Genomic DNA, 25,279 nt, shown 5'->3' on the forward strand with positions numbered 1-25,279 from the left:
ATAGGTATCTTAATTGTGCGGCTCTATAATAATTTTTAAAGTTTGGCAGTTGTAAGCCTCCTTGTTTATACCATTCTGTTAATTTATCTAGTGCTATCCTCGGTTTCCCTCCTTTCCATAAAAATTTCCTTATTATTTTCTTTAACTCCTTGAAGAATTTCTCCGTCAAGTGTATTGGCAATGCCTGAAATAGGTATTGTATCCTTGGGAAATTGTTCATTTTAATACAGTTTATCCTTCCTATTAGTGTTAGTGGTAAGTCTTTCCAATGCTCTAAGTCGTCCTGTAATTTTTTCATTAGTGGATAATAATTGAGTTTATATAGATGGCCGAGGTTTTTATTTATTTGTACACCTAGGTATCTTATTGCTTGCATTTGCCATCTAAATGATGATTCCTTCTTAAATTTTGAGAAATCCGCATTATTCATAGGCATTGCTTCACTTTTATTTACGTTTATCTTGTAACCCGACACTTCTCCATATTCCTTCAATTTCTTATATAATTCTTTTATTGATAGTTCTGGTTCTGTTAAGTACACTATAACATCATCCGCAAATAAACTGATTTTATATTCCTTGTCTTTTATTTTTATTCCTTTTATATTATTTTCTGTCTTATCAATTCTGCTAGTGGTTCTATAGCTAACGCAAACAATAAAGGTGATAGTGGGCATCCCTGCCGTGTTGACCTGCTTAAGTTAAATTGCTTTGATACATGTCCATTTACTGTCACTTTCGCTAACGGTCCCTTATATAATGCTTTAATCCAATTAATATACTTCTCCGGTAAACTGAATTTTTGCAATACTTTGAACAAATAATTCCATTCTACTCTGTCAAAGGCCTTCTCTGCGTCTAAAGCAACTGCTACTGTAGGTGCTTTATTCCCTTCTACTGCATGAATTAAGTTAATAAATTTACAAATATTGTCTGTTGTGCGTCTTTTTTTGATAAATCCAGTTTGGTCTAAATTTACCATTTTCGGTACATACTCTACTAATCTGTTTGCTAATAGTTTAGCTATTATCTTATAATCTGTGTTAAATAAAGATATTGGTCTATATGACGCTGGTGAGAGTGGATCTTTCCCTTGCTTTAGTATTACTGTAATTATTGCTGTTTTACATGAATCTGGTAAGCTTTGTGTTTTATCAATCTGGTTGATTACTTCCAGGAGGGGCGGAATTAATAAGTCTTTAAATGTTTTATAGAATTCTATTGGGAATCCATCCTCTCCTGGTGTCTTATTATTTGGTAATTTTTTTATTATCTCTTGTATTTCTACTATTCCAAATGGCTCTGTTAATTTATTTTGTTCCTCTATTTGTAGTTTTGGTAGTTCAATTTTGGTCAGAAATTCATCTATTTTCCCTTCTTTCCCTTCGTTTTCAGTTCGGTATAATTGTTCATAAAATTCTCTAAAGTTTTCCTTAATTTCTTTTGGATTATATGTAATTTGGTTGTCTTTTTTCCTTGATGCCAATACCATTTTCTTAGCTTCTTCTGTCTTAAGCTCCCATGCTAGGATTTTGTGCGTTTTTTCACCTAGTTCATAATATTTCTGTTTTGTCTTCATTATATTCTTCTCCACCTTATATGTTTGTAGTGTTTCATATTTTATTTTTTTTATCCGCCAATTCTCTTTTTTTAGTTGTATCTTCCTTCATTGCTAATTCTTTTTCTATATTTACTATTTCCCTTTCCAACTGCTCTGTTTCCTGATTATAGTCCTTCTTCATCTTGGTTACATAACTTATTATTTGCCCTCTAATGAATGCTTTCATTGCATCCCATAGTATAAACTTATCTTCCACTGATTCCGTATTTATTTCAAAATACATTTTTATTTGTTTTTCAATAAATTCTCTAAAATCCTGCCTTTTAAGTAACATGGGGTTTAATCTCCATCTATACATTCTTGGAGGGATGTCCTCTAACTTTACTGTCAATATTAAGGGTGAATGGTCCGATAGTATTCTAGCTTTAAATTCTGTTTTTCTTACTCTATCTTGCATACGAGCTGATAACAAAAATAGGTCTATTCTTGAGTATGTTTTATGTCTAGCCGAGTAGTATGAATATTCCTTTTCCTTTGGGTGTTGTTTCCTCCATATATCCAAAAGTTGCATTTCTTCCATCGATTTAATTATAAATTTGGTTACTTTGTTCTTTCTGTTAATTTTTTTCCCAGTTTTGTCCATATTTGAATCCAAATTCAGGTTGAAATCCCCTCCTATTAATAGGTTCCCTTGCGTATCTGCTACCTTGAAAAAGATATCTTGCATAAACTTTTGATCTTCTTCGTTAGGTGAATATATATTGAGTAGATTCCAAAACTCCGAATATATCTGACATTTTATCATTACATATCTCCCTGCTGGATCTATTATTTCCTCTTCTATTTTAAATGGCACATTTTTACTAATTAATATAGCTACTCCTCTTGCTTTTGAATTATACGATGCTGCTGTTACGTGTCCTACCCAATCTCTCTTTAATTTCTTGTGCTCCAATTCAGTTAAATGTGTTTCTTGCACAAATGCTATATCAATTTTTTCTTTTTTCAGTAAATTTAACAGTTTCTTCCTTTTGATTTGGTTATGTATTCCATTAATATTTAAAGTCATATAGTTCAACGTAGCCATTTTATACTTTGTTTATCTTCCCTTTCCATTTCTCCATCATTACCTTTCCTTCTTATCCATTTCTGTTTTCTTGTTTTGAACCCTTTATAAGACAACATTCCTAAAACATCAAACATTTTCCTTATTCTCCTATTTAAAACTTCTTTAGCCCCAATCTCCCCTTCCCCTCCTGAGTTGTCCTTTATCCCTTGTCGGACAACCACATCTCCCCTCTCCATTTGGATTTGCGAATTCACTCGCAAGCGTCAGCTGATTTTGCAGTGACCGCAACTCCTCCCCACCCAGCCCCCCCCCAGAAAAGATTTCACTTTTCATTTGTAACAAAGGTCACTCTTTTAGTTCCCTCCTTATTCCCTCTATTCCATTTCCTTCCCTTATTAATTCTTGTCTATACTATCTATATTTTCCTCTAAATACGGATACATTCATATACATACATATACCTCTTTACCCACATACATATAAATCGTGGTCATTTTTACTCTTATTACATATCTTCATCTCTCTGGTTGTTTTGTAGTTGTTCTGCAAATTTCCTTGCTTCCTCTGGATCCGAGAATAGTTTTTTTTCCATAAGATCGTTTTCGATGTATTGAACTCCTTTCTCTTCTTCAGGAGTTCAAAACTTATGTGTCTTTTTAGTTCGCAATCTTTTGTACTCTCGTTACACGTCTTCATCCCTCAGTCTATTTTGTAATTGTTCTGCAAATTTTCGTTCTTCCTCTGGATCCGAGAATAGTCTGTTTTGTTGTCCTGGAATAAATATTTTCAATACTGCTGGATGCTTTAGTATAAATTTATACCCTTTCTTCCATAAAATCGCCTTTGCTGTATTGAACTCCTTTCTCTTCTTCAGGAGTTCAAAACTTATATCTGGATAAATGAAGATTTTTTTGCCCTTTGTACTCCAGTGGCTTGTTGCCCTCTCTTACTTTTTCCATTGTCTTCTCCAGTACCTTTTCTCTTGTAGTATATCTTAGGAATTTTACTAAAATAGATCTTGGCCTTTGTTGTGGTTGTGGTTTAAAGGCCAATGCTCTATGTGCCCTTTCTATTTCCATATCTTGCTGTAGTCCTGGACATCCTAGGATCCTGGGGATCCAATCTTTTATAAACTCTCTCATATTCTTGCCTTCTTCATCTTCCTTAAGGCCCACTATCTTTATGTTATTTCTTCTGTTATAATTTTCCATTATATCTATTTTCTGAGCTAACAGTTCTTGTGTCTCTATAACTTTTTTATTAGATTCCTCTAATTTCTTTTTTAAGTCCTCTACCTCCATTTCTACTGCTGCTTCCCGCTCTTCCATCTTGTCCATTTTCTTTCCCATTTCTGTTAAGGTCATATCTATTTTATTCATTTTCTCTTCTGTATTGTTTATTCTTCTTCTTAAATCATTAAATTCTTGGGAGGAGTCACGCGATGGAGTAGTGGCCGGACGGTGAACTCCAGCCCTCTCCAGAAAAGTCGGGAAAAACAAGAGAAAACACAAAGGCACAGAAATAAAAGTTACAGAAAAGTGAGTATAAAGGTGGAAAGAAGATGGCGACAAAAAAAGAAAAGTCGAAAGCAACGGTAAGAAGAGAGGAAGAGAAGACAAAGGAGGAAAAAGGTGAAGGCCTTACCTGTCCGAAGAGGCCCGCTGCGGAGAGAGAAACCCGCTCCCTCAGGTCGGTAAATAATGGACTACAAAAATGGCTCGCAGAGCCGAACAAAAGTGCGCAAACGCGCATGCGCGAAGTTTCGCGCATGCGCGATGCGAATGAAAAAAAACACACCGACGGGAGGGGGGACCAGCTGGGGAGTCGATCTCCACAGCCGGCAACGACAGCTGCAGAACACCTGCAGCAAGAAGAGACCACAGAAGACAATAGAAACAAGATAGAAGAGGAGGAAAGGGCAACAAAGAAACAACAGATGGTCAACTCAGAGGAAGAAGAAGAGGAAGAGTATGGTGAAATAGAAGAAGAAAAGAGAGGCAAGGTAAAGGATATACTTGCTCTTATTAGAGGATACATGGAATCATTTAAAGAATGGCAAACACAGGAATTTAAGGATTTAAGAAAAGGAATAAACAACACAGAGGAGAAAATAATTAAAATGGAGATGACCTTAACAGAAATGGGAAAAAAAATGGACAAGATGGAAGAGCGGGCAGTAGCAGCAGAAATGGAGGTAGAAGACTTAAAAAAGAAATTGGAGAAATCTAATAAAAAAACTAAAGAGACACAAGAACTACTAGCTCAAAAAATAGATACAATGGAAAACCATAACAGAAGAAATAACATAAAGATAGTGGGCCTTAAGGAAGATGAAGAAGGCAAGAATATGAGGGAGTTTATAAAAGAGTGGATCCCTAAGACCCTAGGATGTCCAGAACTACAGCATGAAATGGAAATAGAAAGGGCACATAGAGTATTGGCCTCTAAACCACAACCACAACAAAAACCAAGATCTATTGTAGTAAAATTCCTAAGATATACTACAAGAGAAAAGGTACTGGAGAAGACAATGGAAAAAGTAAGAGAGGGCAACAAACCACTGGAGTATAAAGGGCAAAAAATCTTCATTTATCCAGATATAAGTTTTGAACTCCTAAAGAAGAGAAAAGAGTTCAATACAGCAAAGGCGATTTTATGGAAGAAAGGGTATAAATTTATACTAAAGCATCCAGCGGTATTGAAAATATTTATTCCAGGACAGCAAAACAGACTATTCTCGGATCCAGAAGAAGCACGAAAATTTGCAGAACAATTACAAAAATAGACTGAGGGAGGAAGACGGGTAATGAGAGTTAAAATGATCACGACTGATATGTATGTGGGTAAAGACAAAAATAGACTGAGGGAAGAAGACGGGTAATGAGAGTAAAAATGATCACGATTGATATGTATGCAGGTAAAGAGGTATAAGAGTGAATAGAGACAATGAGCATACATGAATGTATCTGTACTTAGAGGAAAATATAGATAGTATAGACAAGAATTAATAAGGGAAGGTAATGGAATAGAGAGAATAAGGAGGGAATTAAAAGAGGGACCTTTGTGACATATGAAAAGTGAAATCTTTTCTGGGGGAGGCGGGGTGGGGGGAAATAGCGGTCACTGCACAATCAGTTGACGCTTGCGAGTGGATTCGCAAATCCAAATGGAGAGGGGAGATGTGGTTGTCCGACAAGGGATAAAGGACAACTCAGGAGGTGAAGGGGAGATTGGGGATAAATAAGATAGAAATAGGAGAATAAGGAAAATGTTAGATGTTGTAGGAATGTTGTCTTATGAAGAGTTGAAAATAAGAAAACAGAAATGGAAAAGGAGGAAAGGTAATGATGGAAAAACGGAAAGAGAAGATAAACAAAATATAAAAGGGCTACGCTGAACTATATGTCTTTAAATATTAATGGAATACATAACCAAATTAAAAGGAAGAAACTACCAAATTTAAATGAATAAATGTATTCCATTAGAAAAAAAAATAACATATTGGTTAAGAAATAATATTGAAATATTCGAACAAGTATAGGAGCCTTACATTAAATACAATAGCGAAAACCTACCGGGGACAAACATTACCTAAGTTGATAGAAGGAGAAGGAAAGAAAAGAATGGACTCAGTAGAATTTCTGGTGTAATTTTGTTGAATGACAACATTGTCTGACTGGATTAATGCAACCTAGATTGTATACCTAAAATGGATGAGAGGGGGGGGTGGGGGGGTGGTTTGGGAGGAAAGGGGGGGGGGGAGAAAAAGTCACTGTATATGTGTGAAAAGAAATAGTGTATATCATGGCTAATGTGATTTATGGTGTGAAAAAAAAAAAAAAAAAAAATCATTAAATTCTTGCGCTTGCCATTCTTTAAATGACTCCATGTATTCTTTAATAAGAGAAAGTATATCCTTTGTCTTGCCTTTCCCTTCTTCTTCTATTTCACTGTACTCTTCCTCTTCTTCTTCCTCTGGGTTGGCCATCTGTTGTTTCTTTGTTGCCCTTTTCTTCTCTTCTTTCTTGTTTTCGTTGTCTTCTATGTTCTCCTCTTGCTGCAGGTGTTCTGCAGCTGTCATTGCCGGCTGTGGAGATCGACTCCCCAGCTGGTCACCCCTCCCGTCGGTGTGTTTTTTTTCATGCGCGGTTGCGCACTTTTACTCGGCTCAGCGAGCCATTTTTGTAGTCCATTATCTACCGACCTGAGGGAGCGGGTTTCTCTCTCCACTGCGGGCCTCTTCGAACAGGTAAGGCCTTCTCCTTCTTCTTCCGTTGTCTTCTCTTCCTCTCTTCTTACCGTTGATTTCGATTTTTCTTTTTTCGTCGCCATCTTCTTTCCACCTTTATACTCACTTTTCTTTAATTTTTATTTTTGTGCCTTTGTGTTTTCCTTTGTTTTTTCCGACTTTTCTGGAGAGGGCTGGAGTTCACCGTCCGGCCACTACTCCATCACGTGACTCCCCCAGAAAGAAAATTGTTGAGGCATGTGATGCTGATTCACTGCATGAAAGGAGCCACATCTTGAATCTCACCTACACTTGAGGAAATAAATCCATCTCGGTATCAATAGTCCTAGCCAAATGAGATTCTTTGTAAGCACATTCTTTCTGGTTCTAATTCTTCATGAGAAACCGGGTGGTCAATAAAAATTCAGATTTCTGAATTCAGATTTATTGTCGGAGTACACGTGACCACATACAACCCTGAGATCCCTTTTCCTGCGGGTGAGGCAGAATTACCACTTATTGGTAGTGCAAAACAAAAAACTGTACTCAATGTACAAATGTAAACAAATAGAAATGTAAACAAACTGTGTATTACAGAAAGGGGAAAAAAATCAATAAAGTACAAAAGTACGAGTCCGTAAATGAGTTCCTGATTGAGTTTGTTGCTGAGGAGTCTGATGGTGGAGGGGGAGCAGCTATTCCTGAACCTGGTGGGGTGAGTCTTGTGGCACCGAGACCTCTTTCCTGATGGCAACAGTGAGAACAGGGTGTGTGCTGGGTGGTGTGGATCCTTGACGATCGCTGCTGCTCTCCGAAGGCAGCGTTCACTGTAGATGTTCTCGATGGTGGGGAGGCTTTTGCCTGTGATGGCTTGGGTTGCGTCCACTACCTTTTGCAGGGCTTTACACTCAGGGGTATTAGTGTTCCCATACAAGACCGTGATGCAGCCGGTCAGCACACTTTCCATCACACCTCTAGAAATTTGCCAGGGTTTCTGGTGTGATACCAAACTTCCGCAAATTCCTGAGGAAGTAGAGGCGCTGACATGGTTTCTTCACGTTGCCACTGGTGTGTTGGGTCCAGGAAAGATCCTGCGAGATGGTGACTCCCTAGAACTTAAATGTGCTCACTCTCTCCACCTCTGATCCCCCACTGATCACTGGATCGTCCACTTCTGGTTTTCCCTTCCTGATGTCAACAATCACCTCCTTGGTTTTGGGTGACATTGAGTGTGAGGTTGTTGTTGGTGCATCATTCAGCCAAGTTTTCAATCTCCCTCCTGTATGCTGATTCATCACTCCTTTTTATACAACCTCGTCCGTGAATTTGTCGATGGCGGTGATGTCATACGAAGCCACACAGTCTTAGGTGTAAAGCAAATAGAGCCTTGGGCTAAGAACACACCCCTGTGGTTCTCTGGTACTGATGGAGATTGTGGGGATGATCTTACCAATCCTCACTGATTGTGGTCTGGATGAACCTTCAACTTGATGTGCAAGGTTCTCCTTCTGTAGGTGCATTTATATTCATTCAATGCCAAATTACTCATGATCAATTGTGTGCAGCTTTATATTTTAATAATTAATTAATGTTCATTAATTAAATGGACAGACATGGCAGGGCAGCCAGTGTATTGCCTGGGAGCCAGTAGAAACTATGGTGATCCACGACGAACATGTCTGCAAGTCAAGGAACATTGGCTCAGAGTTGAGGAGATGGAGTCCCAGATTTGACAGAAATGAGGAAAGTTGCTGGGACCGTTTTTCCTGAAAGCAGTCACATTCCTTTAATTAAGAGTCGCAGAACGGCAAGAGAAGATGGACAAAAAAAAGGTGTGACGAGCAATGAGGCAGGTGTGCGGCCCAAGGGCAGTGTTGGACATAAGCAAGGGGTGCAGAGTGGATCAGCAAATTGACCATAGAGCCGTTGGCTCTTCAAGTTGTGGGAGTGAAGAGGAACATGACTGTAGGAAGGGGAGAGTGTAGTTCAGGGGATAAAGACCATTCTGTGCAGCTTTGAGTGCAAGTCCCAAAGGCTGTGTTGCCTGGTCAGTGCCAGGGTTAGGAACATCTATTTAGGGTTGGAGAGGAACTTGGAGGAGAAAGAAGGAATTGCCAGACAAAGGAAGTTCTGCAGAAGGAGTATCAGCATGGAGTCATCCAACCCTTCAGAGTAATATAAAAAGCCAAAGTTTTTAAAAAAAAAAGCAAATGGCATTGGTGTTCAGAGAAACCTGGACACACAATGTGCAGGGACAGGAAGCAATGTGAAAGGCCAATTGGTTTGATGGCTTTTATTGGAAGAGAATTTGAGTGCAAGAGTAAAGTTCTGGTCTCCCAGGAAGTGCAAAAAAGAATCTTGATAACTGGGCTGAGTGGATCAACCAAGGAGAGATTAAGAAGAATCTGAAGTTTAGAAGAGTGAGAGGTGACCTTATTGAAACATACAGAACTTCTCGCAGGGCTTGACCAAGTATTGCAAGGATGCCATTTCCCCGGCTGGGCTGTCTAGAAGCAGTGGTCATAGAATCAAAATAGGAACTGGCCATTCAAGACTGAAAGAGGGAGGAATCCACTTTCAGTGACAGAGAATTCCAAAGAAGGTAGTGAATCTTTTGAAGTCTCAAGAGGGCTTTGGAGATTGGAGTCACCAGGTATAGACATAGAATTTCAGATTTATTGTCTGAGGACATACATGACATCACATATAACCCTGAGATTCGTTTTCCTGCAGGCCAGGCAGAATTACCACTAATTGGTAGTGTGAGGGTGGGAAGACACCCAGAGGAAACCCACGCAGACATAGGGAGAACACACAAACTGCCGGATTCGAATCCCAGTTCTGGTCACTGGTGCTCTGACAGTATTGCGCTAACCATGCCGCCCTCATTCAGAACCAGAATTTATTGTCATGAACAAGTCACACAATTCATTGTTTTGCAGCAGCATCCCAGTGCAAACATTCATATAAATCACCTTACAAAAATAAATTAAAATAGTGCACAAAAAGTCAGGCCCAAAACATGAGTTACACTTCACTTCTTATAGACACTGCACAACCTGCTGAGTTTCCCCAGCACTTTTGTTTATTGCATTAATCACAGTGTCTGCTAAACTTTCCATAGCACACTACAACACAGAAAACAGCCATTCGGCCCTTGTTGTCTGTGCCAAAATATTATTCCGCTAGTCCCATTGACCTGCAACCAGAAAACATGTAGACAACATCCACAGCCTTTCCTTCATCAACTTTCTTGGTAACCTTCTATAAGGCTCTATAAGGCTCGTTAAACACGACCTACCATGCACAATGGTAGGACCTATCCTTAATCAGCCCTTGGTTGTCCAAATACTTGTACATCAAATCTCTCAGAACTCGCACCAATAATTTTCCTACTACTGACGTCAGGCTCACTGGCCTGTAATTATCTTTGGAGCCTTTTTTAAACAATGGAACAACATGAGCTACCACCTTACCCATAGATAAGGACGTTTTAAATATCTCTGCCAGGACCCCCGCAATTTCTATACTAGTCTCCCACAAGGTTTGAGGGAATATCATGTCAGGCCCAGGGGATTTATCTACCTTTATTCACTGTAAGGTAGCAAGCACCTCCTCCTCCTTAATCTCTATATGTTCCATGCCACTACTGCTTGTTTCACTTCCTTCCTTATCCACTTCGCCACTTTCCTGAGTAAATACTGTTACAAAAGAAAAACTGTTTAAGATCTCCTCTATCTCGTGAGGCTCCGCATACAGACGACCACTCTGATCTTCAAGGGGACAAATTTTGTCCTTTATTATCTTTTTACTCTTAACATACTTGTAAAATCCTTTCAGGTTTACCATCATATTATCTGCCAAAGCAACCTCATGTCTTCTTTTTGCCTTCCTAATTTCTTTCTTAAGTATTTTCTTACATTCTCTACACTCTTCTAGTGCCTCATTTGCTCCTTGTTGCCTATACTTGCTATATACCTTTCTCTTCTTCTTAACCAGTTCACCAATATCCCTTGAAAACCAGGGTTCCTGATGCCTGGTAACTTTGCCTTTAATCCTAACAGGAACATGCACACCCTGCACCCTCAAAATTTCCCCTTTGAAGGCCTTCCACTTACTGAACACACCCTTGCCAGAAAACAACTTATCCCAATCCACTCTTCCTCGATCCTTTCTCATTTCCACAAAATTGACCTTTCTCCAATTTAGAACCTCAACCCGAGGCCCAGACCTACCCTTCTCTGTAATTAACTTGAAGCTAATGACATTATAGTCACTGGACCCAAAATGTTCCCCTACACATACTTCTGTCACCCATCCTATTGATCTGCAACTATACAAAACCTCTAGGTTCAACATGAGAGAAGAAGACAGCACACAAGGTGCCAATGATGTTTGTAATTTTTAAAAAAAATTTGCCCTACCAATAATGTGCCCAGAGCACAAGCCATGTTGGAAAAACCTGCACAAAACACCACTGAAAGATTTTCCAGGATGTTTTCTACTTTCTTCATTCAGATTCTTCCATATAATTTTCCAAGTTGACTCAGAAGAATTTAGATGATTCCTTCCTCCATACTATAATGGACTTAAATTACAAACAATTTTCCTAAAGCGCTCTTTAATCTTGAGAAGCTTTGCACTGTAATTAAAAGAGGAATTATTTTAATTAATTATAGTCTTGTTACTTAGATTTAAACTGTATTGTAACCCTGAACATCAATTATCCCTGTCCATTTTCTTTGAGGAAAATTTCACTGCCTGTACTTTTTGTAGTCAGCTATGCTTTTCAGAATAGTACCCAAATTTAACTCATTTGAGATTTCAGATTAAATTATATTTAACAAACAGGGCGATGGGTAGGTCTCGTTTATTCTGCCACATTTCAGAGAATCAAAGTCAAGGAAGCTATGATGAAGATTTAAACTGATACTAAGTATATAATTGTGTAGAAGTTCACCCCTGGTCAATCATGTAGGTGAAGTGAAACACAAAAACTCGCAGACGCTGTGATTGTAGTAAGAACACACAGTAAATGCTGGAGGAACTTGGCCGGTCTCGCAGCATTCATAGGAGGTAAAGATACATCACTGATGTTTCAGGCTTGAGCCCTTCTTCAGGTAAAAGGTACCTAACCTTTTATCTGGAATTCCGAAAACCAGCAACCTCCAAAAACCGGCACTTTTTTTGGTAGAGGACATCTTCCCCCAGCAGACATTGGGGGCAGAAACAGCGATCTTAATTGACCTGACAAGTTGGCAAAAGTCACAGAGTCCTACAGCACAGAGACACTCCCACATCCCAGATGGTCCGTGCCTAACCATGTGCCCTCCTGCTTTAGTCCCACTTGCCTACATTAGACCCAGACCCCTCCAATCCATGGAGTTATCCAAGGGCTTATTAAAGGAAGCCAACATCCCAGCCTCCACCATTTTGTATAGCAGCTTGTTCCATGGGCCGACCAGCCTCTGAATGAAGAACTGTCCCCCACCCCCTCACCTCCTTTCTAAATCCCACCCCCTTTACCTCCCCTCTAAATCCCACCCCTTCACCTCCCCTCTAAATCCTACCACCTTCACCTCCCTTCTAAATCCCACCCCCTCACCTCCCTTCTAAATCCCACCCCCTCACTTTCCTTCTTAATCCCACCCCCTTCACCTCCCTTCTAAATCACGCCCCCCTCACCTCCCTTCTCAATCCCACCTCCCCTCACCCTATAGTTAAATTCTCCCACTCTGGGAATCAGACTGTCACTATTCACCTTCCTTATCTGTGCCCCTCATGAATTTTATAGACCTCAGTAAGATCCTCTCTCAGACTCCTGAACTCCAAGGAAAACAGGTCGTTCTTCCAGTCTCTCATAGTAACAACTTCCCTAATCCTGGCAATAAATTTATAAATCTCTTCTGTACCCTTTCCAGCTTTATAATGTCCATCTTATCGCTCGGCAACCAAAACTACACACATAATTCTAAGTGTGGCCTCGCCAATGTCTCGTATAACATGAGGTCCCAACAAATGTATTCAATGCTCTGACTAATGTAGGCAAGTGTCCCAAATGTGCTCTTCACTACTCTGTCTACCAGTGCTGCCAACTTTAAAGAGCTGTGTAGCTGCAGCCTGAGGTCCCACTGATGCATAACACTCTTTAGGGGACTGCTGTTAACAGAGCAAGTCCTGCCCTGATTCGATTTACCCAAATATAGCACTTCACACTTCTCGGAGTTGAACTGCATCTGCCATTTTTTGACCCAGTTCCTTGTTTGATCCAGCTCTTGTTGCAAACCCATTTTTTCTACTGTCCTTTATTTAAACAACATTGTGCACATTCTTTCCAATCCTGTACTTATCGGAGGTGAACAAATCAAACTCTTAGAACTTCTCTACATAACTGCTAACATTCATTGTCATTCAAGTCACCATCTTCTTTCTTGCCAAGACCTACATCATTCCTCATATTTAAGGATTAAATGTGTGTGATAGATTTATTTTTAATGATATATTTCCTGAGGAGAGTTTGACTTCAGTAACAGAGTAATGTACAAAATCTTCTCAGAGATTTCCCTTTTGCATTGGTCGAGAACTTGATACTGGGGTGGGTGTTCATGTCAAATTCAGCCAAGTCCACCCAGAATTTTCAGGTCTGCTTGAACCCAGCCAAGCCATCATCTCGGAACAAATCGTCTCTCTTCTGGTTTGATCAGGTTTAAACTAAACAAAGGCCAACAAATATACTTTGAAAGAGAATTTATGAAATGTGGATTCACCGATGGGCTCCTCCAGCCAACACAAGCTGCTGCCTGTAAAAGGCTTGTGTGAATTTCCAAGATGCAGGCTTGGAAAAAAAAATTAGACGCGTTATGATGAAAGGCAACAGGAAAGACTTCAGAACAACATTTATTCCAACACATAGTGTGGTTCTCTGAAATAACATTACAGCAGGTACAAGTACACGGGAAAATCTCAACATAAACACATTACAGCCACAGCACTCTATTCAAGAGCAGGAGTCTCAAACAGGCAGAGTATTAAGTAGCCTCATGGTCTGGCTGTTACACAGGGAAATCCTGTCAACTTGACTGAGGTGCTTTATGAAAGGTTTGCTTTTCCAAAAGGGATGTTCAACCAGGACTCCATTCCTCTCTTTATTCGGGATTTCTAGCTCCAAATGAAGAACAGGGACCTCTGACCAATGATGAAGCATAATCGAACACCTCCCAAAACAAACCAATGACCCGCCACTTCATTCACTTTCTGGTTCATCATTGCTGCTGCATTTCTCTGCAAGGACACTCCAATACGCAGAGACCACTGGAAAACCACAAGAGGAACTGTAGAAATCTGAACAATGTTAGACAAGAAGCTCTCTGCTCACTCATCAGTTCACATCGAGTCGCTCCTGGCAGTTAAACCAGTTTCCTGGTGGCCACCAGTAAACGTGCAGACCAAAGTAACAAATTGTTAATAATTTGACACTAATAAGGAGTATTGGGCTCACAGAATCACTTCTGTCCTTTAAAATTGCTTGCTTGAGACATCTCCAGGGCATTTTGAAATAAGATCAAATTTCATCCAACAATTTTGGAATTTAAATCAAGTTAATTAAATTTAATTGTAATTAAAAAGCCAGAATCAGCAACATTAACCATGAAACTACTAGACTGGTGTCAAGGTCTTTTTTGATATTTACCATCTTTGTGGAGTGGTGGTATGATTGGTGTAGTGGCTAGCCTGTTCCAGCGCCAATGACCGGGTCCTGGGTTCGAATCCCGTGCTGTCTGTAAGGAGTTTGTACATTCTCCCTGCGTCTGCATGGATTTTCCCTGAGTGCTCTGGTTTCCTCCCACTGTTCATTTGGGTGTTATTGGGCAGCATGGGCTCGTAGTCCGAAAGGGCCTATTACTGTTCTGTATGTCTACATGTGTCCATTTAAAATTTAATCGACACATGTTCAGCAGGTCAGGCAGCATCTGTGGAGAGACACTACAGCTAACATTTCAGATTGATGGCTTTTCGTGAGAATCACAACCAAAAAGGTTAACTCTATTCTCATTTTTGACCTGAAACTTTAACAACACCCCAATCTCTCCACAGATCTTGCCTGCGTTTTTCTTTCAGGCTTCCAGCATCTGCGGTATTTTACTATGGTTTATGCAACTCCTTAGGTCGACATGGAAATAGCCCAGCAAGCCACTGGCTTCAAGGACAGGTAGGCATGGTTAATAAATGCTAGTCCAAACATTGATACGCACATCCCATCATGAATTAATAGCCGCTTTCTGGTGGCCCGAATACCCAACTGTAAAGCTGCCTATTCTACCCCAATGCAGCTGTTGGGAGGCCACCTGAAAGTAGAGAACCCAGCCAGGAGGAGCACTTACTAAGCCTCCTCCTGTCGGTATATACTCCAGCTCGGAGAATCCCCTGCTGCACCTGAAAGCAGCAGTGGGACGACAGCCAAAGTCCAGGGAGCTAGTGTTTGCTTGGACGCAGCTCTCCTTCAGCTGGCACGTTCAGGTGACAGAAAGGCGTCTTCTCCGCGGCCACCTGAACGTCCCAGCTACGTCTGCCAGCGCATTATCTGAAAGCGGCTAATGTCGACTTGAACACATTGGTCTGTCCAGCACCATTGACAGCTTCCTCAGTGTTCCACTGAAACTCAGGTCTCAGGAGTGGAAGTTGAAGCCAGAAACATTTCATCCAAAGGTGAAAGTGTGAGGCTATTCAGATTTGACATGTACCATCAGAAAAAGTGAAAAATCAGAATCCACATTCAATTTTAAAATGGATGTGCAAAAATGTTTTAAAAAGAAATTGTTGAAAGGTTGTGGGCAAAGACAAGGGGAGTGGGATGAAATGGACTTCTGTGAGGGGGAGAGAGGGAGAGGGAGAGAGAAAGGGAGAGGAAGAGAGAAAGAATTACTGTACTGTATTATATCCAAGCAGAGGAGAGAGATCTCTTCCTAAAGACAGTGAGAGGGTTTGCCTGGAATCTCTGGAACCAAGTGGTACATTCTTCGGAAGCGGGGTGGGTCATTTAGCGCTGGGGAGAGGGATGTTTGGGATTCTCACAAGCCAAGGGCTGAGATCCATGAAGGAACGGGTGGACGAGCCCCGACCTGATTGGATCTGCGGCACCAGGAGGGAGACGGAGGCAACGGTCCGCGCCCGATGCTCCGCAATGGGGCACCGCGCTGAACGCCCCGATCACACTTACCCTTCGGCCAGGTCCGACACCACGGCTGCACTCGCCGAGAATGGTCGGGGGGCGGGGGGAGTCTGCAGCGCCCACCTCCAGAGGGTCCCAACCTCCCACGGCAACTCCGGAAACGCAACCGCCACGTCATAGATTCCAGGAAAAGAACAAATAGGTCCAGCGAACAACCGGTTTAACTGAACGGTGGGAAGAGAGGAAGAAGGGAGGGGGAGGGAAGGAAGAGGGAGGGAAGGAAGGAGAGGGGGAGGGAAGGAAGAGGAGGAAGGAGGAGGGGAGGGAAGGAAGAGGAGGAAGGAGAGGACGTCCTCTCCGAATGCAAATGAGGAGGGAAGGCTGCATGGTGGAAATTCTGATGGAAGGGGAATTTCACAGAGAGTGGTAGGAGTGCAGTGAACGTGGGCTCAATTTCAACATGTGGATAGGGACATGGATGGGATGGGGTAGGAAGGACTATGGTCTGGGTGCAGGTCAGTGGGACTAGGCAGAAAAATGGTCTGGCACAGACAAGAAGGGCCGAAGGGGGCCTGTTTCTGTGCTGTAGTGTTCAATGCAATGCCCCTCTCATCTTCCTCGGCAACTTAGACCATCCCATGCCATAACATTCAAGACGACTAGGAGATCTTTCCTCCGTTTTCTGCAGCCAATATTTATATTTGTTCAATATCACTAACTCATGAATATCCCTCGTTGTGTGTGGGAGTCTGCTGTGTGAAAATTGGCATTTCTTCACATTCTTCAGAGCGTGGCTTCCCCTCTGCTGCCGTAAACTCAGCCCTGATTCACATCTCGTCTATTTACCATCACATCTGCCCTCACCCCTAACAAATAAGGACAGGGTTCCTCACCTACCACCCCAGCAGCCTCCGTATCATTTTCCGCCCCCTGCAATGAGATCCCACCACCACTTCCACTCCCCACTGCTTTGTATGTAGATCACTCTTTGTGACTCCACTGTACATTTGTCCCTTCCTGCTAATGACAAAACCACCCCTCTCCCCGGCACTTACCCCTGTGACCGCAGGAGATGCTCCACTTGCCCCCACACCTCCTCCGTCACCACCATTCGGGACCCCAAATAATATTTCCAAGTGAAGCAACACTTACCTTGTGAATCTCCAAGGGTCGTCATTGTAGCATCCTCTACCTCGGGGAGGCTGGACATAGACTGAGAGATTGCTTCGCTGAGCACCTTCATTTTGTCCACTGCAACAAGGACTATTTCAATTCCACATTCCTTTGCCACACTGACATATCAGTCCATAGCATCAGGTACTGCAAAGTTAAGGCAACCCGCAAATTAAAGGAACAACACCTTGTTGACTCAATTAAGACAGCATCAAAATGACCTTGTTAGAGCATAGAAGGATGAGGTGTGAAAGAATAAGTTTAACAAATATGCTTAAAGGGCTAATGAATTAGATGAGAAATTACAGTAGTTGCCTTGTAACAGGGTGGGAAATGTAATTGCTTTCTAACATGACCTCCCCTTGCTGTAGTGAGATAGTAACTAACACCACAGAGAATGTTATAAAGTAAATAAAACAAAAGTAAGGACCCTGATGTTTCCCAGCTGTCTGCAGACACCACAAGGGAACAAGAATTGCCAGGTGTCTAAAACTCGAGAGAAACTTGTAGGGTCGGGGAAGGAGTCACGTGATGGAGTAGTGGCCGGTCAGGGAACTCCAGCCCTCTCCGGAAAAGTTTTAAAAAAACACACAAAACACAAAGGCACAAACATAAAAATTAAAACAAAGTGAAAGTAAAGGTGGGAAGAAAATGGCAGCGAAGAAAGAAAAGTCAAAAGCAACAGGAAGAAGAAAGAGCGTCGGAAGAAGAAGGTGAAGGCCTTACCTGTCCGAGGAGGCCCGCCGTGGAGAGAGAAGCCCACTCCCTAAGGACAGTGGAAGTCCCGAGCTCGGGACTACAAAAATGGCTCGCGGAGCCAAGTAAAAGTGCGCAACCGCGCATGAAAAAAAAACACTGACGGGAGGGGGGACCAGCTGAGGAGTCGATCTCCACAGCTGAGGATGACAGCTGCAACACAACAACAGGAAGAGAACATAGAAAACAACGAGAACAAGAAAGAAGAGAGTAAAAAGAAAACAAGGAAACAACAGATGACTAACCCAGAGGAAGAAGAAGAAGAAGAACAGAGAGAAATGGAAGAAGAAGGGAAAGGCAAGACAATGGATATTTTTTTTTAAAGAATATATGGAATCAGTAAAATAATGGCAATTACAAGAATTTAGTGAAATAAAAAGTAGAATTAAAAGTGCAGAAGAAAAAATGAATAGATTAGAGATGGTCATGTCAGATATAGGAAAAAGAGTGGACAAGGTGGAAGAACAAGAAACAGCCGTAGAAATGCAAGTAGAGGACTTAAAAAAGAAATTAGAAGAATCTAATAAAAAAGTTAAAGAGACACAGGAGCTGTTAGCTCAGAAGATAGATATAATGGAAAATTATAACAGAAGAAATAACATAAAGATAGTGGGCCTTAAGGAAGATGAAGAAGGCAAGAATATGAGAGAATTTATAAAAGATTGGATCCCCAGGGTCCTAGGAAGACCAGAATTACAGGAAGAAATGGAAATAGAAAGGGCACACAGAACATTAGCCCCGAAACCACAGCCACAACAAAAACCAAGATCCATTCTAGTAAAATTCCTAAGATATACAACAAGAGAAAATATATTGGAGAAAGCAATGAAGAAAGTAAAGGAAGACAAAAAGCCACTGGAATACAAAGGTCAAAAAATTTTTTTCTATCCAGACATAAGTTTTGAACTCCTGAAGAAGAGAAAGGAGTTTAATACAGCAAAAGCGATCCTATGGAAAAAAGGATATAAATTTATGCTAAAGTTCCCAGCGGTACTTAAAATAGTTATTCCAGGGCAGCAAAACAGATTATTCTCGGATCCGGAGGAAGCACGAAAATTTGCAGAACAACTACAAAACAGGCAGAGAGATGAAGACATGTAACGAGAGTAAAAATGACCACGAACTATATGTATGTGTGTATATGGGTATATATATATATATATGTATATGTGTGTATGTATATATGTGTGTATATGAGTGTATCCGTATTTAAAGGAAAACATATAGAGTATAGATAAGAATTAATAAGGGAAAGAAAGGGAAGAGAGGAAGTAAGGAGGGAATTAAGAGAATGACCTTTGTTATATATGAACATTGAAATCTTTTCTGGGGGGGGGCTGGGTGGGGAGGAGTTATGGTCACTGCGAAATCAGTTGACGCTTGCGAGTGAATTCGCAAATCCAAATGGAGAGGGGAGATGTGGTTGCCCGACAAGGGATAAAGGGCAACTCAGGAAGGGGAGGGGATAGTGGGGTTAAAGAAATTTTAGATAGGAGAATAAGGGAAATGTTTGATGTTTTGGAAATGTTGTCTTATAAAGTGTTCAAAACAAGAAAGCAGAAATGGATAAGAAGGAAAGGTGATGATGAGGAAACGGAAAGGAAAGATAAACAAAGTATGAAATGGCTACGTTGAACTATATAACTTTAAATATTAACGGAATACATAACCAAATCAAAAGGAATAAACTGCTAAATTTACTGAAAAAAGAAAAAATTGATATAGCATTCGTGCAAGAAACACATTTAACTGAAATGGAGCACAAGAAATTAAAGAGAGATTGGGTAGGACATGTAACAGCAGCGTCATATAATTCAAAAGCTAGAGGAGTAGCTATATTAATCAGTAAAAATGTACCAATTAAAATAGAAGAGGAAATAATAGATCCAGCAGGGAGATATGTAATGATAAAATGTCAGATATATTCGGAGTTTTGGAATTTACTCAATGTAAATTCTAACGAAGAAGATCAAAAATTTATGCAAGATATTTTTTTGGAGATAGCAGACACGCAAGGGAACATACTAATAGGAGGGGATTTCAACCTTAATTTGAATTTAAACATGGATAAAACTGGGAAAAAAATTAACAGAAAGAACAAAGTAACCAAATTTATAATTAAATAATTAAATCAATGCAAGAAATGCAACTTATGGAGGAAACAACACCCAAAGGAAAAGGAATATTCATATTATTCGGGTAGACATAAAACATACTCAAGAATAGACCTATTCCTGTTATCAGCTCGCATGCAAGACAGTGTAAGAAAAACAGAATATAAAGCTAGAATATTATCAGACCACTCACCCCTGATATTGACAATAGAGTTAGAGGACATCCCTCCAAGAATGTATAGATGGAGATTAAACTCCATGCTACTTAAAAGGCAGGATTTTAGAGAATTCATTGAAAGACAAATTAAAATGTACTTTGAAATAAATACAGAATCAGTGAAAGATAAGTTTATACTATGGGACGCAATGAAAGCGTTCATCAGAGGGCAAATAATAAGTTATGTAACCAAGATGAAGAAGGACTACAATCAGTAAACAGAGCAGTTGGAAAGGGAAAGAGTAAATATAGAAAAAGAATTAGCAATGAAGGAAGACACAACTAAAAGAAGAGAATTGGCAGATTAAAAAATAAAATATGAAACACTACAAACATATAAGGTGGAGAAGAACATAATGAAGACAAAACAGAAATATTATGAACTAGGAGAAAAAATGCACAAAATTCTAGCGTGGCAGCTTAAGACAGAACAAACTAAGAGAATGGTATTGGCTATTTTTATTAGGGAATATGCAACCGTTGATTGATTTAGAATTAGATAATTACCAGATCTCTTTTATTTACTTAGCGCTGGCAGTGGCCAAGAAATGTATAGCGATTACTTGGAAGAATAGAAATGTATTGTCTTTAGATAGGTGGTATTCAGAGATGAAGTTTTGTTTGGTTATGGAAATAATATCTTTTTCTATACAAGATGTCTTTTTATGAGTTAAAGTCGACCCCATTTATTGATTATATACAATTTAAATAAGTTTTAATTAATCTTTTTTTTCTTTAAAAATCTTTTTTATTATTATATATTTTTTTATATATATATGTTTTCTTTTTATTTCTTTCTTTTTTTCTTTTTTTTAGTTTTTTTTTATTAGTTTGTTTCTTTTGTTTAAGTTCTTTTTGTTTTTGTTTTTTCATATATATTCTTATATAATAAAATTTTTTTGGATTAATAATTAATACTTAAATAATATATTTTTTTGTTTTTTATATATATCGATCTTTATTTTAAGATATATATTTTTTTTTTATTGTACTAATAGTATTAATTCTTCACTCTTTATTGTGGGGGTGGGAACGGGGGGTTTAGGGGTTAAAAATAGGTTTTTTTTAGTCTTAGTTCTTAGTTGTTAGGGGGAGAAGCCGAGATTGGTATTGTATTAACTATGTTACTTTGTACTTATATTACTTTATTTTGTATTTTTTCTGTACGTGAATTACTTACTTTCTTCATATGTTAAAATTAATAAATAAAGTTTCAAAAAAAAAAGGGAATGGTATTGGCATCAAGGAAAAAAGACAAACAAATCACATATAATCCAACGGAGATTAATGAAAACTTCTGAGAATTCTACGAACAATTATACCAAACTGAAAATGAAGGGAAAGAAGACAAAATGGATGAATTTTTAACTAAAATTGAACTACCAAAATTACAAATAGAGGAACAAAATATATTAACAGAACCATTTGAAATACAAGAGATAATAAAAAAACTACCAAATAATAAAACACCAGGAGAGGATGGATTCCCAACAGAATTCTATAAAACATTTAAAGATTTATTAATTCCTCCCCTCCTGGAAGTAATCAACCAGATTGATAAAACACAAAGCTTACCAGATTCATGCAAAACAGCAATAATTACAGTAATACCAAAGACAGGGAAAGATCCACTCGCACCAGCGTCATATAGACCAATATCTTTACTTAACACAGATTATAAGATAATAGCTAAACTATTAGCAAACAGATTAGCCGACTATGTACCAAAAATAGTAAATCGAGACCAAACTGGATTTATTAAAAAAAGACGAACAACAGACAATATTTGTAAATTTATTAACTTAATTCATGCAGTAGAAGGAAATAAAACTCCAACAGTAGCGGTGGCTTTAGATGCAGAGAAGGCCTTTATCAGAGTAGAATGGAATTATTTATTCAAAGTATTACAAAAATTCAGTTTACCAGAGAAGTATATTAATTGGATTAAAGCATTATATAAGGGGCCATTGGCGAAAGTGACAGTAAATGGATATATATCAAAGCAATTTAACTTAAGCAGATCAACAAGGCAGGGATGCCCACTATCACCCTTATTGTTCGCGTTAGCTATAGAACCACTAGCAGAATTGATAAGAACAGAAAATAAAATAAAAGGGATAAAAATAAAAGACAAGGAATATAAAATCAGTTTATTTGCAGATGACGTTATAGTATACTTAACAGAACCAGAAATATCAATAAAAGAATTACATAAGAAATTGAAGGAATATGGAGAAGTGTCGGGATACAAGATTAACGCAAATAAAAGTGAAGCAATGCCAATGAATAATGCGGATTTCTCAAAATTTAAGAAAGAATCACCATTCAGATGGCAAATGCAAGCAACACGATACCTAGGTATACAAATAAATAAAAACCTCGGCTATCTATATAAACTCAATTATTATCCACTAATGAAAAAAATTACAGGACGACTTAGAGCATTGGAAAGACTTGCCACTAACACTAATAGGAAGGATAAACTGTATTAAAATGAACATTTTCCCAAGGATACAATACCTATATCAGGCATTGCCAATACACTTGACGGAGAAATTCTTCAAGGAGTTAAAGAAAATAACAAGGAAATTTTTATGGAAAGGAGGGAAACCGAGGATAGCACTAGATAAATTAACATAATGGTATAAACAAGGAGGCTTACAACTGCCAAACTTTAAAAATAATTATAGAGCCGCACAATTAAGATACCTATCAGATTTTCATCAAACAAGGGAAAAGCCAGATTGGACTAGATTAGAACTAGATAAAATAGGGGAGAATATACCTGAACATATATTATATAAATGGGATGAAAAATTGGTACAACGTAGGAATTCTCCAGTATTACATCATCTGCTCAATATTTGGAAGAAGATTCATGTAGAAAGGAATAAAACAAATTACCAATTACCAAAACTAATACTGACGCAAAATCAGCTAACAATAGATAACCTTTCCTTTAGAGAATGGGAGAAAAAAGGGATCAAAAGAATAGAAAATTGCTTTTCAGGAAATAAATTACTATCCTTTGAACAAATAAAGGATAAATATAACTCAAGATACAGTGTTGGCATACTACCAACTGAAATCCTACTTGAAGGACAAATTGGGAAGCAGTCTGAGGTTACCAGAGGGAAGTAATTTTGAATATGTGATTACAGACACAATGATAATCAAAATATTTATAACAAATATGTATATTAAACTGCAAGAAAAGGAGAATGAGGAAACAAATGGTAAAACTAAACAAAAATGGGAACAAGATTTAAACATAAAGATAAAGAAGGAAGCATGGGAGAAGTTATGCTCTGGAACTATGAGAAATACAATAAACACGAGGTCACGTATGATACAATATAACTGGATACACAGGCTATACATTACACCTCAAAAGTTAAATAAATGGGACCCAACAGTATCTGACAGATGTTTTCGCTGTAAAAAGGAAATGGGAACAACAATTCATGCAAATTGGACATGTGAGAAAGTGAAAAAATTTTGGGAAGATCTAAACCACATATTAAATAAAATCACAAAAAGCAATATACCAAAAAACCCAGAGATCTTCCTCCTAAGTAACATAAAAAACAAAGAATTTGGACTTGATTTGGATGGTGTACAAAAAAGATTTGTTAGGATAGTCCTAGCTGTTGCAAAAAAATGTATTATGTCAGCCTGGAAATTAGAAGATAACTTGAGAATACAACAATGGTATATAGAAATGAATAAATGTATTCCACTAGAAAAAATAACATATAATTTAAGAAATAATATTACAATATTTGAACAAATATGGGAGCCATACATGAAACACAATAGAGAAAACCTACCGGGGACATCTACCACCTAAAATGACAGAAGGAGAAGGAAATGAAAAGAATTGACTCAGTGGAACTTCTTCTTTATTTTTATTGAGTGACAACATTGTTTGACGGGTTTAATGTATCTTAGATTCTGAACTTTAAATGAATGGGAGGGGAGGTAGGGAGGGTGGGATGGGAAGAGGGAGGTGGGGGGAGAAAACGACTATATATTTGAAAAGAAAAATGTATGTATCTTGATCAATGTGGTTTATAGTGTGAAAAATTTTTTAAATTTTTAAAAAAAGAAACTTTTAGGGTCTCATGCAGTCCCCTGCCCAAAGGTGTATAAAAATTGGATGAACTCTCTGTATACTTTGAGTGGGGCTCAGTGTAGAGAATGAATTACTGAACTCTTTCTTGGTCCCCCTCACTCCTGCTAGCGTTATCAAGGTTGAATAAAGAAACTGTTGTAGCTTAATTGGCTCTGCTGTTTGTTTTATTACAGTGCGGGCTGACTTTTATAGATGGGGGACCTCATAGAGACATTTCGTATGCTGAAAGGCCTGGCTAGTAAATGCTAGTGTTGCCACATCCTATGAGTAAGAAAAGGCAAGAAAAATATAGGCAAGTGCAAAAAAATGCAAACTTTCGTCATTCTTGATGGTTTCAAGGTGATTATCCCTGAAACCGCAGCGCTGTTGAAAGGAGGTAATTTAGCCCATTTCTCCAGCACGGTTGTGTATTTTTACATCACAAAATACAAATAAATTAATGTAAAAGTGTTGGGAGAAATATCAGTTACCCTTTATTCCCCACAGATGCTGTGTGACCTGCTGAGTTTCTTCCAACACGATTGTGAATTTCACTACAACCCCAGTGTCTGCAGATTTACATGTTTATCTATAAATTGCCTCGTGGATTATATCATCTTATTGTACACAATGTACATTTGAAAAAAGAATATGAAGGTTGGTATGGTTTTTCTGGTGAAAAGACAATCTGTAAAAAAAAATGCTGGCAAAAGATATGTCTTCAAGATACTGGTACATCACCTGGATTATGTTGATATTAAAATGTCAGTTTCAGTTGCATTTGTCGACATAAATTCCTTAATTTCATCATTATTCAGGTCACCACCCCAAGAGTTGACCGAGTTATCCTTCTCTCACTCACACACTCAGCAACCAATT

The 25,279-nt window shown here is 38.8% G+C and overlaps 1 protein-coding gene across 5 annotated transcripts in view; it reads right to left on the reverse strand.

Moving 5' to 3' along the window:
• The window catches only part of inpp1 (inositol polyphosphate-1-phosphatase), a 46,694-nt gene extending 21,423 nt beyond the window's left edge, over positions 1-25,271 (reverse strand). For 2 of the 5 annotated variants that reach the window (XM_069906377.1, XM_069906372.1), the window contains exons 1-2: positions 16,075-16,287; positions 11,282-11,499 (exon numbers count right to left, since the gene is read on the reverse strand). In XM_069906377.1, the coding sequence (XP_069762478.1) occupies positions 11,282-11,371 (90 nt within the window). In that variant the 5' untranslated portion in view covers positions 11,372-11,499; positions 16,075-16,287. Of the gene's footprint in view, positions 1-11,281; positions 11,500-16,074; positions 16,288-17,178; positions 17,347-25,141 lie in introns of those variants that run through there. The other 3 variants (XM_069906373.1, XM_069906376.1, XM_069906375.1) reach the window with 3 other exon arrangements.
• Positions 25,272-25,279: the final 8 nt, after the last annotated feature.

The sequence above is a fragment of the Narcine bancroftii genome, chromosome 12, assembly GCF_036971445.1.
Source record: "Narcine bancroftii isolate sNarBan1 chromosome 12, sNarBan1.hap1, whole genome shotgun sequence".
NCBI classification, from domain to species: Eukaryota; Metazoa; Chordata; class Chondrichthyes; order Torpediniformes; family Narcinidae; genus Narcine; species Narcine bancroftii.